We start from the raw sequence: 13,486 nt of genomic DNA on the forward strand, positions 1-13,486 counted from the left end.
CCAGTATTCTTGCCTGGAGAATCCCCACAGACAGAGCAGCCTGGCGGGCTACAGTCCATGGGGTTCGCAAAGAGTCAGACACAACTGAGTGACTAAGCACACACACACATAGTCTTTAATGGCAAACATAATTATAATAAAAAAATGTGGCTATTACTTCTTCAGATATTTTTTCTGCTCCCTTACTTTCCCTTCTGGGACTTTAGTGATAGGTTTGAACCTTTCTCTCCTCCTTATGTTTGTGTTTCCCTTAAATCCTTGAGCATATTCATAACAGCTGTTTTAGTGTTCATATTTCCTAACTCCATTATCTTTTTGACTTGTGCCATCAGTCTGTTTTTGCTGATTGACTTTTCTTGTATTTAGGGATCACACTTTCCTGCTTCTTTGCATGTCTAGTAATTTTTTATTGGATGCTGGATTTTGTTTTATCATTTTCAAGAAAGTTGGACTTTGGGAACTCTCTGCTGGTCCAGGGGTGGAGACTCAGCCATCTCATTGTGGGGACCCTGGTCAGGGAACTAAGATCCTGCAAGCTCCAGCGCAGGGTCAAAAAAACCCCCCCGAAAACCCCCCAAAGTAAGTTGGACTTTGTTCCTTTGCTCTGGCAGGCAGTTAAGCTGCTTGCAGATCAGTTTTCAAGTCTTGTTGCAGCAGATCTGAAGCAGCCTTCACTTTGGAGCTGCGTTAGCCTCATTGCTAAGAGGTGCTTTTTTGGAGTAGTCTACAAGGTCTCTTCTTTCTGGCTGGTGGATACATGGATTCATAGCTCCGTGTGAGCTCTGGGAATGAACTGGCTAATGAACGCTTCACTATAACTGTTCTTCTGATGGGCTGTGTGTAGTTTTACCCTATGTATGCACAGATTGGTATTCAGCCATGAACATTTCTGGAGTTCTTTCTCTACAGAGCTGTCTGCTCTGTGGTAATCTGCCCAGCAAATTCTAGTCACCTCAGCCTCCCCAAATTCTGGTCTCTTGTCTCCTCAATTCAGTTAGACTACTGGGTTACATTTGGGTTTCTTTTCCCTACACCATGGTCTTAAGATTAACCCCTGTGATAAACCTTACAACAGACAAGGGTTTGTTTTTCTTTTCTCAGGAATCATAGCCCTGTGCTAGCTATTGCCCAATATCTGAAAACAGTTGTAGTGTATATTTTTGTCCACTTTTCTAGTCATTTTTAGTGAGAGGGTAATTCCAGCCTCCGTTATTCCCTCACGGACAAAAGCAGGCCACTACAATTATGGTGAAAGGTTCAGTACAATTGTTAACTATTCAGTATAGCTGAGACCCCAGAGTAGTTTATCTTGCTAAAAAATTCTGTAGGAAGACTGCCAGCTGAATAATTAATACAATTTGTGTTCAAAGCATGATCATTTCCATTAGGAAAAGATAATGCTTGGACATGGCTGGCAAACTGTCTCTGTGGTTACAATCTCTGGTACACTCCCTGCTTTATAAAATGAGTCCCAACTTGACTGTGATACAGAACACTGTTAACATTCCAGCAAGTCCCCTCTGGCCCCTGCCGAGTCAGTCCACACCTCCACTCCCAGAAGCAAGCACTGATCTGGATTCTGTCATCACAGGTTTGTTTTGCCTGTTTTAGAATTTTATATAAATGGCATCATATAGTATATAACTTTTGTGACCAGCCTCTTCCATGCAATATAATATGCATTGTGTGGATCTGGACTTTATTCCTCTTTTTGTTGAGTAGAATTCCACTGTTTATGCATCTTTTTATGAAAGACATCTGAACTGCTTCCAGTTTGGAGTTAATACAGGTAAAGCTGGTGTAACAAATATTCCTGTATGAGGATTTTGGTGAACATATTTTTTCATTTTTCCTAGATAAATATCTAGCAGTGGAACTGTCAGATCATAGGGTAGATACATGTTACCTTTCTCCCATATTCTTAAGAAAATTTTTTTATTGGAGTATGGTTGATTTATAATATTGTGTTAGTTTCAGGTGTACAGCAAAGTGAATCATATATATTTATCCATTCTTTTTCAGATTCTCTTCCCATACAGGTTATTACAGAATATTGAGTAGAGTTCCCTGTACTATACAGTAGGCTCGTTAGTTATCTATGTTATATGTAGTGGTGTGTATGTTAATCCCTATCTCCTAATTTATTATTTGTTTCCCCTTTGATAAACCATAAATTTGATTTCAAGATCTGTGAGTCTGTTTTATAAATAAGTACATTTGTATCATTTTTTACTAGAGTCCATATATGGCTGATATCATATGATATTTGTCTGTGTCTGACTTGCTTCACTTAATATGATAAATCTCTAGGTCCATCCCTGTTGCTGCAAATGGCATTGTTTCATTCTTTTTTATGGCTAAGTAATCAATCCCTGGGTTAGAAACAGACCCTGGAGAGGGAAACGGCAACCCACTCCAGTTTTCTTGCCAAAGATAGAGGAGCGTGGCAGGCTACAGTCCATGGGGTCACAAACAGTTGGACACAACTAAGTTGACTAAACAGCAACAACAGCAACATTCCATTGTATATATGTACTGCATCTTCTTTACCCATTCCTCTGCTGATGGACATTTGGGTTGCTTCCATGTCCTGACTATTGTAAACAGTGCTGCAGTGAACACTGGGGAGCATGTATCTTTTTAATTATGGTTTTTCTCCAGATATATGCCCAGGAGTGGGATTCTTGAACCATATGTTAATTCTATATTTAGTTTTTTAAGGAACTGTCACACTCTTCTCCAAAATAGTTGTACCCATTTACATTCCCACCAACAATGTAAGAGGGTTACCTTTTCTCCAAACCCTCTCCAGCCTTTACTGTTTGTAGATTTTTCTGATGATGGCCATTATGACTGATGTGAGGTGATACCTCACTGTAGTTTTGATTTGCATTTCTCTAATAATTAGTGATGTTGAATGCCTGTTCATGTGCCTTTTGGCCATCCGTCGTCTTTGAAGAAATGTCTATTTAGATCTTCTGTCCATTTTTTTATTGGGTGGTTTGTTTTCTTGACATTGAGCTGCATGAGCTGTTTGTATATTTTGGAGATTAATCCCTTGTCAGTCTCTTTGCAACTATTTTCTCCCTATTCTGTGGCTTGTTTTTTATTTTGTTTATGGTTTCTTTGCTATACAAAAGCTTTTAAGCTTAATTAGACCCTATTTGTTTATTTTTATTTTCATTACTCTAGAAGTCGATCAAAAAAGATACTGCTGAGATTTACATCAGTGAGTGTTCTGCCTATATTTTCCTCTAAGAGTTTTATAGTATCCAGTCTTATATTTAGATCTTTAATCCATTTTGAGTTTATTTTTGGTATGGTGTTAGAGAGTATTTTTAATTTCATTCTTAAAAATATGGAACGCTTCGCAAATTTGTGTGTCATCCTTCTGCAGGGGCCATGCTTCTCTTCTCTGTGTCTTTCTAATTTTAGTATATGTGCTGATGAAGAGAGTATACATAATGCTTTTGATTAACGGAAAAATATAAGCTAAGATGAATATGAGATGCAGGAAGGTTGAGATAACATCTGTTTTGTGCCACTGTTTTTACTCCTAGTACTTAGAACAATGTCTGACATAAAGCAAGTGCTCAAAAAATATTTGTTGAATATATTAAAAAGAACATAAAATTTTAAAAATGACTTATACCTAATATAAGACTGTGTAATCTCTTCCAATTCTGCTATTTTTGCAGATAATTTTATATACTCAATTTCACCATGATTTTTCTTTACCAGTATTGTTCTTGTATCAGAATCTTATTTGTCAAGCCCCACTTTCTTCCCCTAATGTAAAAAGTATATTTTTTTAATGTAAAAAAAAAGTATCAATTTTATGAAATCTTCTTTTCCAACTTGACTCACTAACAGTTTTAAAGATAAAATGGTAGTTTGTTTTGTTCTGTTTTCCTTCCTTGTTCTTAGTATATTTACGGAATTAAATTAACTGTTGTATTATTTAATTTTTAGCCCAATTCTCAACTTTATACTCATTTTTAAGGCCGACACTCATTATTTCAAAATCTGTGGATTAGCTTGTCTTGAACTCTCTGTGTAGTTGATTCATAGTCTTTTTAACAGTAAAACAAGTTCATAAGTTTTTGTTGTTGTTGTGCCATGCAACATGTGGGATATTAGTTCCCCAACCAAGGACTGAATCTATGTGCCCCCATACTGGAAGCTCAGACTCTAAACCACTGGACTTCCAGGGAAGTCCCCCACAGGTATTTTAAAATTAGACTTCTGTTTCTAATTTTAAAGTGACTAATTTTGTCACTTTAACTTGACTCTCTCAACAGTACCTATTACATAATCTTATTAAGAATGATACATATTAAGTGATTTACAGAATCACTATTAATGTCTTTCAGTTGGCTTTCTAAAAGAAAGCACAGTGAATTATTTTTTAATTACTTTAACATTTCTAGGGAATTCCCTGGTGGTCCAGTGGTTAAGACTTGGCACTTTCACTGCTGTGGGCTCAGGTTCAATCCCTGGTTGAGGGACTAAGATCCTGCAAGCCATGGGGCCTGGCCAAACACAAAATAAAAGAAAACTTTCTATAAGTGTATCAATATATGCCCGGTTTTTGGAATAAAAATTCTATGGTCTTTATGTTAGAAACAGTTCAGGTTGTTAGAACTAGAAAAATAACTGGTTAATAAGTTAAGAGCTACAGCAAAGTGTAAGACTATAATCTGTCCACTGAATAATGATTAAAATAGTACAGTTCTAAAATGTGAAAGAAATTTAGGTTGTATAAGAAAGGTAATGCTGACTATTTATAACCTAAACAATATGTGGTTGAATATACTATCATAATCCCTGAGACAATAACTTTTTAACTCCTCTAGTTGGATAAAGGTATACTAACTATAAGATGATATGAGTATTATTTCAAGATCTAAATATACTCCCTGGAGTTGGGTCACTTATCATTTACTATAATAAGAACAAGTAAAATGACATGATCATAATTTATCCACCAAAAAACAAACAAAACCTTTGGTTAGGGCCTATGAATTGGAATCACTTCATCAGGTAATACACTGTATGGGAGAATATACTTACTGGGATGTAACGTGGGCACATGTTGTCCAAGTCTGTCATCTTTTAGCATGTGTAGCAATGTTGTTTTTCCTGCATTATCTAATCCAAGAAATACCAATTTACCAGTTTTCTTATATAATCCTGCAGAGTAAGAGCTATGATTAGTCAGTGATATCCGACACAGATTATAGAAATAAAATGACTTTAAATAAAAGTATAATATAATCTTCACAGTTTAGTTATTTGGATACTTTTCCCAATTACCCCAGATTTTTGATGAAGAGACACTTATTAACCTTTTGAACGTCTTAAGATTTTATAAATTGGCCTGAAAAGGCTTGGATTTCTAACCTATATTTAGTTTTGAAGAGCTATTTTAAATCTATTATGATTTGGGACGTCAGATCATTATAAAACTAAACTTTGCCCGAATCAATGAATGTGTGTGACCCAAACTTATCTTGCAATACCAAAATGCCAATTCCCTTGATGATTTAACTTAAATCCTGTTTTAATTTGTCCCTTGACAAATATCTGCCCTCTACTAGAGAAACATAAAATACTTGAGATTATATATTTATGAAGCTAGACCAAAAGAACAATTAGAGTTCTTTTCATTTTTTTCACAGGTAAAAATAAATTATTTTTGACAGTCAAAACTACAGTGAGTTTTTTTCAGTAAAAAAATTTAGTTCACTGTCAAATTTACCTGAGAATAAGGTTAAACTATTCACATGACTGTGTAAAACTAAGCAACAACAAAAATATCCAAGCAAATGATTTTAAATATATCAATCAAGCACTGATAGCTAAAGTGATAGAGAAAGACAGCACCAACTAGTTTACAGTAGACTGACATTTATTGCAGAATTCCATATTGAGCTTTTTATATATATATTTTAAAGACTTTTCTTAAAGCACTTTTAGGTTTACAACAAAACTCAAAGGAAGGTACAGATATTTCCCATATACCTCTGTCCCCACATATATAGACTCTCCCCTAAAAGAGGATAGAAGTTTAATGACTTATGTCCATCATTATACAGAATATTTTCACTGCCCTAAAAAGTCTCTGTACTCTGCCTATATATCCACTCTACCCACTGCCCAGCAACCACTCATCTTTTTATGGTCTCCATATTTTTGCCTTCTCTTGAATGTCATGTAGTTGGAATCACACAATATATAGCTTTTCAGATTGGCTTCTTCCACTCAGTAATATGCACGTAAGGTTTCTCCATGTATTTTCATGGCTTGAAAGCCCATTTTCTTTCTCATGCTATATAGTATTCCATTATCTGGCTGTACCACAGTTCATTTATCCATCCACCCACTAAAGGACATCTTGGTTGCTTCCATGTTTTGGCAATTATGGCTAAAGCTGCTGTAACTATCTCTGTGCAGGGTTCTGGATGGATGTAAGTCTTCAGCTCTTTTGGGTAAATACCAAGGAGCACAACTGCTGGACTGAATTGTAAGAGTGTGTTTAGTTTCATAAGAGAACAACAAACTGTCTTCCGAAGTGGTTGTACCATTTTGTATTACCACCAGTAAAGAATAAGAATTCCTGTTGTTCCACATCCCCACCAACATTTGGTATTGACAACATTTGGTATTGTCAGCATCTGAATTCGGGGCATCTAATAGGTGTGTAGTAGTATTGAACTCTATTTCATAGGAGTATATGAGGACAGGGAACACAGTAGCAACTCAAAAAATTTAATCAGTAAGTGAAAATTTTAAGATATTAGGCACTTATAGATTGGGCTATCCATTTTCTACTAAGTTCATGCCAAAATAACATTTAGTTATATACCCACATTTAAGTTTAAGAAGTAAATTTTTTTTTAAGTCCTAATCACCTATTGACCAACAACCTGGATCCTAAGGAGAAAATTACCTTCCACAGTCATTTGAGCTGGGATACTACAGCTCTCCTTTAATTATGAATACTGACTAATAATCTCTTTAAACATTTCTATTTCTTAAAAGGTTTCTACATAGATTGCTTCTAACCAATGTACTCAGTCTTACCACCCTAGCTTTTAAATAGTAAAGGTGTACTGGATAAGATTCCAAAGGGGAACAGCTAGAGCATTTAATCTTTCAACTGGATTGAACTAAGTTTCTGTTCTGTGGTAGGCACTGTTAAACATTTGCATACATTATTTTGCATACATTATTTCACTTAATCCTCAACTCTGTATAGGGGCATCATTATTGTCTTTTTTACAGAGGAGAAATGAAGACTCAATTAACTTATTTACTCAAATGCTGAAGTCAGGTCTGAGATTTGAACCCATGTCTGATGCCAGACCTTTGGTTCGTTTCCAATTCTCTACACTGCCTCCTGATATTAGCACTATTAACTTTCTTGTTCCTGACTGTGATGCAATCCTTTTGCCTTTTCAACATAATTCAGGATAGATTCATTGTTCTGTAAACTGAGATACAGATTCCAACCTGTTATAATCCGAAACGTCAGCAAAATAAACTGACCCAGTTCTTACAAATATGTGACAAAACACTTAAGAATTCTCTTGGAGGTAGTATAGCGAGATCTGACATTTGACTTGTGGTAGAGCAACAGTATAAAAATAATGTGATGAATTTTATTTTTAAAACATCAAGAAAAACATCCTGAGTTTTTTTAAAATTTGCAAATATTAAGGTTCAACTAAGAAATAAAAGTACAGTGACAAAACTTGATCTTATACTTTTATCCTTTTAATATATAGTAGTCAAAATTTATATTTCCCAAGCAAAATTTACTTCCTCAGTTAAGATTATGTTTGTGGAGAAAGAAATATTTATATAGAAGATATCATCCCATAAGTACAGTTGTGGCCAGTTTGAACTACGTTTATCAATTTTTAATTACATGAAATGCTTTTCTTTCTGCCAATTCAAATTAAAGCAAAATTTGAAAACGGGACTAGAAATATTTTCGTTAATTATTGCAATGGTAAAGTTGTGTATATCCCAACATAAAAGTTAATGAAAAGTCTGTCCTTGGGGGGAAAATAAAGCCTGTTTCACTGAAAAATGTGAGAAGTCAAGGGTGTCAATAAAAGAAGGTTTTTCCTATCTGTTTCACTGAAAAATGTGAGAAGTCAAGGGTGTCAATAAAAGAAGGTTTTTCCTATCTGTAAAATCTATAAAGAGAAGAAAATCACTAGTCAGAATCTCTGGGTGAACAAGTCTCATTTAGGTTAAAAAATGCCATTTATAATATATGAGGTACTTGATGGAACATGAATTTTTATTAAAAAAGCAAAAATAATAATGTCTTGGATTCCTGTGAGGATTACCTGAGATAAAAGATGTAAAGCTCTTATAGAAACTGGCTAATAAATGGTAGCTGTTCCTGCTAGTAATATGCTTATCAGCAACCTTGCTTGCTTGCTTGCTAAGTTGCTTCAGTTGTGTCCAACTGTGTGTGACCCCATAGACAGCAGCCCACCAGGCTCCTCCATCCCTGGGATTCTCCAGGCAAGAACACTGGAGTGGGTTGCCATTTCCTTCTCCAGTGCATGAAAGTGAAAAGTTAAAGTGATGTTGCTCAGTTGTGTCCGACTCTTAGTGACCCCATGGACTGCAGCCCACCAGGCTCCTCCATCCATGGGATTTTCCAGGCAAGAGTACTGGAGTGGGGTGCCATCGCCTTCTCCGATCAACAACCTTAGGAGGTAGGAATTGTTAATCATTTTACACATAAGGAAATTAAGGCTAAAGTGGAGAAAGCAATTTATCTAAGATTACTTCATAACAGGTATAATGAGTAGCTGAATGTGTTGTATGATTCCAAAGCCCACATCCGTGACTACTGGGTTACATATAAAGCGGCTCTAGACAAATAAAAGACACTTTTATATAAGTAGGATTAAATGGGATAACAAAAGGGAACAAAGGGCCAACATTACCTAGAAACTGTAGCACACTGCTGAAACCACTGTAAATCCAGTCAAATATGAAGGACATAGCCAAATCTGATAGGGTCTGGAAAAAAAAGTGGGATTTCGTAGTCAATATTAAATAGCAATGACATTAAACATCAACTGTGAGTAAATAATTCTACAGCAACCTAACTACAAAGAGTTAAATACTCTTCCAGGCCAGTCTAACCTGGTGTATGCTGCTGCTGCTAAGTCGCATCAGTTCAGTTCTGTCGCTCAGTTATGTCCGACTCTTTGTGACCCCATGAATCGCAGCAAGCCAGGCCACCCTGACCATCACCAACTCCCGGAGTTCACTCAGACTCACATCCATCGAGTCAGTGATGCCATCCAGCCATCTCATCGTCTGTCGTCCCCTTCTCCTCCTGCCCCCAATCCCTCCCAGCATCAGAGTCTTTTCCAATGAGTCAACTCTGCATGAGATAGCCAAAATACTGGAGTTTCAGCTTCAGCATCATTCCCTCCAAAGAAATCCCAGGGCTGATCTCCTTCAGAAGGGACTGGTTGGATCTCCTTGCAGTCCAAGGGACTCTTAAGAGTCTTCTCCAACACCACAGTTCAAAAGCATCAATTCTTTGGTGCTTAGCTTTCTTCACAGTCCAACTCTCACATCCATACATGACCACTGGAAAAATCACAGCCTTGACTAGACGGACCTTTGCTGGCAAAGTAATGTCTCTGCTTTTGAATGTACTATCTAGGTTGGTCATAACTTTTCTTCCAAGGAGTAAGCGTCTTTTAATTTCATGGCTGCAGTCACCATCTGCAGTGATTTTGGAGCCCCCAAAAATAAAGTCTGACACTGTTTCCACTGTTTCCCCATCTATTTCCCATGAAGTGATGGGACCAGATGCCATGATCTTCGTTTTCTGAATGCTGAGCTTTAAGCCAATTTTTTCCCTCTCCTCTTTCACTTTCATCAAGAGGCTTTTTAGGTCCTCTTCACTTTCTGCCATAAGGGTGGTGTCATCTGCATATCTGAGGTTATTGATATTTCTCCCAGCAATCTTGATTCCAGCTTGTGCTTCTTCCAGCCCAGCGTTGCTCATGATGTACTCTGCATATAAGTTAAATAAGCAGGGTGACAACATACAGCCTTGACGTACTCCCTTTCCTATTTGGAACCAGTCTGTTGTTCCATGTCCAGTTCTAACTGTTGCTTCCTGACCTGCATACAGATTTCTCAAGAGGCAGGTCAGGTGGTCTGGTATTCCCATCTCTCAGAATTTTCCACAGTTTATTATGATCCACACAGTCAAAGGCTTTGGGATAGTCAATAAAGCAGAAATAGATGTTTTCCTGGAACTCTCTTGCTTTTTCCATGATCCAGCAGATATTAGCAATTTGATCTCTGGTTCCTCTGCCTTATCTAAAACCAGAGTGAACATCTGGAAGTTCACAGTTCACGTATTGCTGAAGCCTGGCTTGGGAGAATTTTGAGCATTACTTTACTAGTGTGTGAGATGAGTACAATTGTGCAGTAGTTTGAGCATTCTTTGGCATTGCCTTTCTTTGGGATTGGAATGAAAACTGACCTTTTCCAGTCCTGTAGCCACTGCTGAGTTTTCCAAATCTGCTGGCATATTGAGTGCAGCACTTTCACAGCATCATCTTTCAGGATTTGAAATAGCTCAACTGGAATTCTATCATCTCCACTACCTTTGTTCGTAGTGATGCTTTCTAAGGCTCGCTTGACTTCACATTCCAGGAGGTGTGGCTCTAGGTGAGTGATCACACCTTCGTGATTATCTTGGTTGTGAAGATCTTTTTTGTACAGTTCTTCTGTGTATTCTTGCCACCTCTTCTTAATATCTTCTGCTTCTGTTAGGTCCATACCATTTCTGTCCTTTATTGAGCCCATCTTTGCATGAAATGTTCCCTTGGTATCTCTAATTTCTTAGAAGTTATTATTTTATAAGTTGAAAATTGCAACTTCTTCTACTATTATCATTTTAGGTCATGGAGAAATTGAGACTTAAGAGAAACTATATACAAGTGGCTTATCTTTTCTGAAAATTTTTAGGTATATGCTTTTTGAAGGAAAATTTTAATAATTTAAAATATTTTAATTTTACATTAAATATAAGTATATTTAATATAAAATCTAATATATGTTATGGTGTATAATATATTATAATTATAATAATTTTCACTGTAGAGAATCAAATAAAGCAGTGGTGTGCTGAGTTTTTTTTCTTTCTAATTCAATACATACTCACCTAGCTCATATTACATCCAGGGTCCTAAGTTAGACATTATGGGGAATACAAATACTGATGACAAACATGGCTCATTCTCTCAAAAAGGTTATAGAGTGATAAATTAGCTACACAAGTACAACTAAAAAATGTTAAAACTGAATAGGATATTATCTAAAATAGTAATAACTCACCCTATAGAGTTTCAAGGATTATTCAAGCACAAGGGGAGGGGGGGAAATGCCCATATTGTAAATCCTAAGCTACTAGGGGAGTAATGATCATAAGAGCATAGAAACAAAACAATAAAAATAAATAACAGAGAGATGAGGTGGGCTTCCTTGGTAGCTCAGTGGTAAAGAATCCTATGTCTCCTGCCTGTGCAGGAGACACGGGTTTGATCCCTGAGCTGGGATGATCCCACAAACTGGGGAGGAACTATGCCCGCCTGTGCACCACGGCTATTGAGTCTGTGCTGTAGAGCCGGGAGCCACAACTATTGAGACCACAGGCCATAGCTACTGAAGCTTGTGAACCCTAGAGCCCATGTTCCCCAACAAGAGGAGCCACCACAATAAAAGCCCGTGTACCTCAACTATAGAGTTTCCCGTGCTTACTGCAACTAGATCAAAGCCCATGGAGTAACAAAGACTCACCACAGCCAAAAAGAAATTATAAATGAAAAAAAGACATGAGGTATGTGTGTGCATGCTAACAGAAAGAGGTACAGTGAAATGAAAGTCCCTCAGTCATGTCTGACTCTTTGCGACTCCGTGGACTATACAGTCCATGGGATACTCTAGGCCAGAATACTGGAGTGGGGAGCCTTTCCCTTCTCCAGGGGATCTTCCCAACCCTGGAATCGAACTGGGGTCTCCCGCATTGCAGGCAGATTCTTTACCAGCTGAGCCACAAGGGAATCCTGAAAGAGGTATATTATGCTCACAAGTAACACTTTATATTATGTATGAAAACAAGAGAAAACCAGTCCTGCTTGTCTCAACATTCAGAATCCTATTTTCACAGCTCTGTGGTGACAACTGCTCAGTCGTTTCAGTCGTGTCCGACTCTGTGCGACCCCAGAGACGGCAGCCCACCAGGCTCCCCCGTCCCTGGGATTCTCCAGGCAAGAGCACTGGAGTGGTGACAGCAGGGTACAGCTAAGGAAAGGTTTCTTGGATGGTGATTGGGTGCCCATAGCCTGAATGGGTACAGCAAAATGTCAGGAACTGTTAGATGATGTAACTGGGATTAGGGGATTGAGACTGAGAGTTAAAATCAATGGGTGCTAATTAGTGATGCAGAAGCCAGATTGATAAACAAATCTGAGATTAAATTTAGACATTTGGTTTTCATGCTGGCTACTTTTAATATGTGAACATAAGAAACTGCTGAATCTGCATTTCAATTTAATAAAACGGAGCAAAACAAAAAAATACCAGCTACCATTTATTAAACCTCTGTGAGCAGTATGGTCTAGAGGTTAAGAGCAGCAGCTCTGGAGCTAAGACTTTACTAATATTTTAAGTAACTTATTTCACTTTCCTCATCTGTAAAATGGGGATAGCAATACCTATCTGAGATGGTTGTTGTGAAGATTAATTACTACACACAAAGCATTTAGAATTGAGTATGGAGGAAGCACTCAATTTTAGCTGCTATTACTATTATTTCTTCCACTACATGGCCTACAGTACTAGGCACTTTACAAATATCATCACTAAACACCTCAACAACCTTTCAGAATAAATACATTATTGACTCCATTTTGTAGAAGCTGAAGCTACTAGTAAGTAAAATTCAACTTTTAGTGATTGGCACATCTACGTTTCAAACATGAGTCTGACTTCCACATCCATCCCCTTTTCCTTACATTGCATTGGCTCTCTAAAGCTTTATGAAAATAGTTTTAAAGGTTTAAAGTTATTTAAATCATTATATAACATTTTAAAATTACTCCAGCTCATGACTCTGACATGTAATTCCTTCTTCTGCCTCACATCCCATGGCCAGTCATTCCTTAGTTCTATCAATTTCTGCATTTTCTTTGATTCTCACAGGAGCCACCTGATTAAAATCCTTATGGTCAGTTCCCTAAACTACCATCTTAACATCAAAATGTGTTTCTACCCAGTTGTACATGCCCTCCAGAGTAGCTTCACCAAACTGTCATCTCAGACTTGTTGCATAGTCAGGGTGACTGTAACTCTAAGTTGGCTGGGGACAGTCTCAGTAAAGTTATTTCAGTGTAATCATTAATAGTGCTTCCCTTCTCAAAAG

At 37.2% G+C, this 13,486-nt stretch overlaps 1 protein-coding gene, 1 long non-coding RNA gene and 1 other non-coding gene across 3 annotated transcripts in view; 1 reads left to right on the forward strand and 2 right to left on the reverse strand.

The window, feature by feature from the left end:
* Positions 1 to 13,486, forward strand: part of LOC138441302 (uncharacterized) — a 35,525-nt gene that overhangs the window by 15,643 nt on the left and 6,396 nt on the right. The window lies entirely within an intron of this gene.
* The window catches only part of SAR1B (secretion associated Ras related GTPase 1B), a 36,139-nt gene that overhangs the window by 9,275 nt on the left and 13,378 nt on the right, over positions 1 to 13,486 (reverse strand). The window contains exons 3-4 of the mRNA XM_069592074.1: positions 8,976 to 9,051; positions 5,074 to 5,193 (exon numbers count right to left, since the gene is read on the reverse strand). Coding sequence (XP_069448175.1) covers positions 5,074 to 5,193; positions 8,976 to 9,033 — 178 coding nt within the window. The 5' untranslated portion in view covers positions 9,034 to 9,051. The remainder of the gene's footprint in view (positions 1 to 5,073; positions 5,194 to 8,975; positions 9,052 to 13,486) is intronic.
* On the reverse strand, positions 3,353 to 3,459 carry LOC138441967 (U6 spliceosomal RNA). Its single transcript, XR_011257525.1, has one exon. It is a non-coding gene; the product is annotated as a U6 spliceosomal RNA (small nuclear RNA).

The sequence above is a fragment of the Ovis canadensis genome, chromosome 5 (genome assembly GCF_042477335.2).
Source record: "Ovis canadensis isolate MfBH-ARS-UI-01 breed Bighorn chromosome 5, ARS-UI_OviCan_v2, whole genome shotgun sequence".
In the NCBI taxonomy this organism is placed as follows: domain Eukaryota; kingdom Metazoa; phylum Chordata; class Mammalia; order Artiodactyla; family Bovidae; genus Ovis; species Ovis canadensis.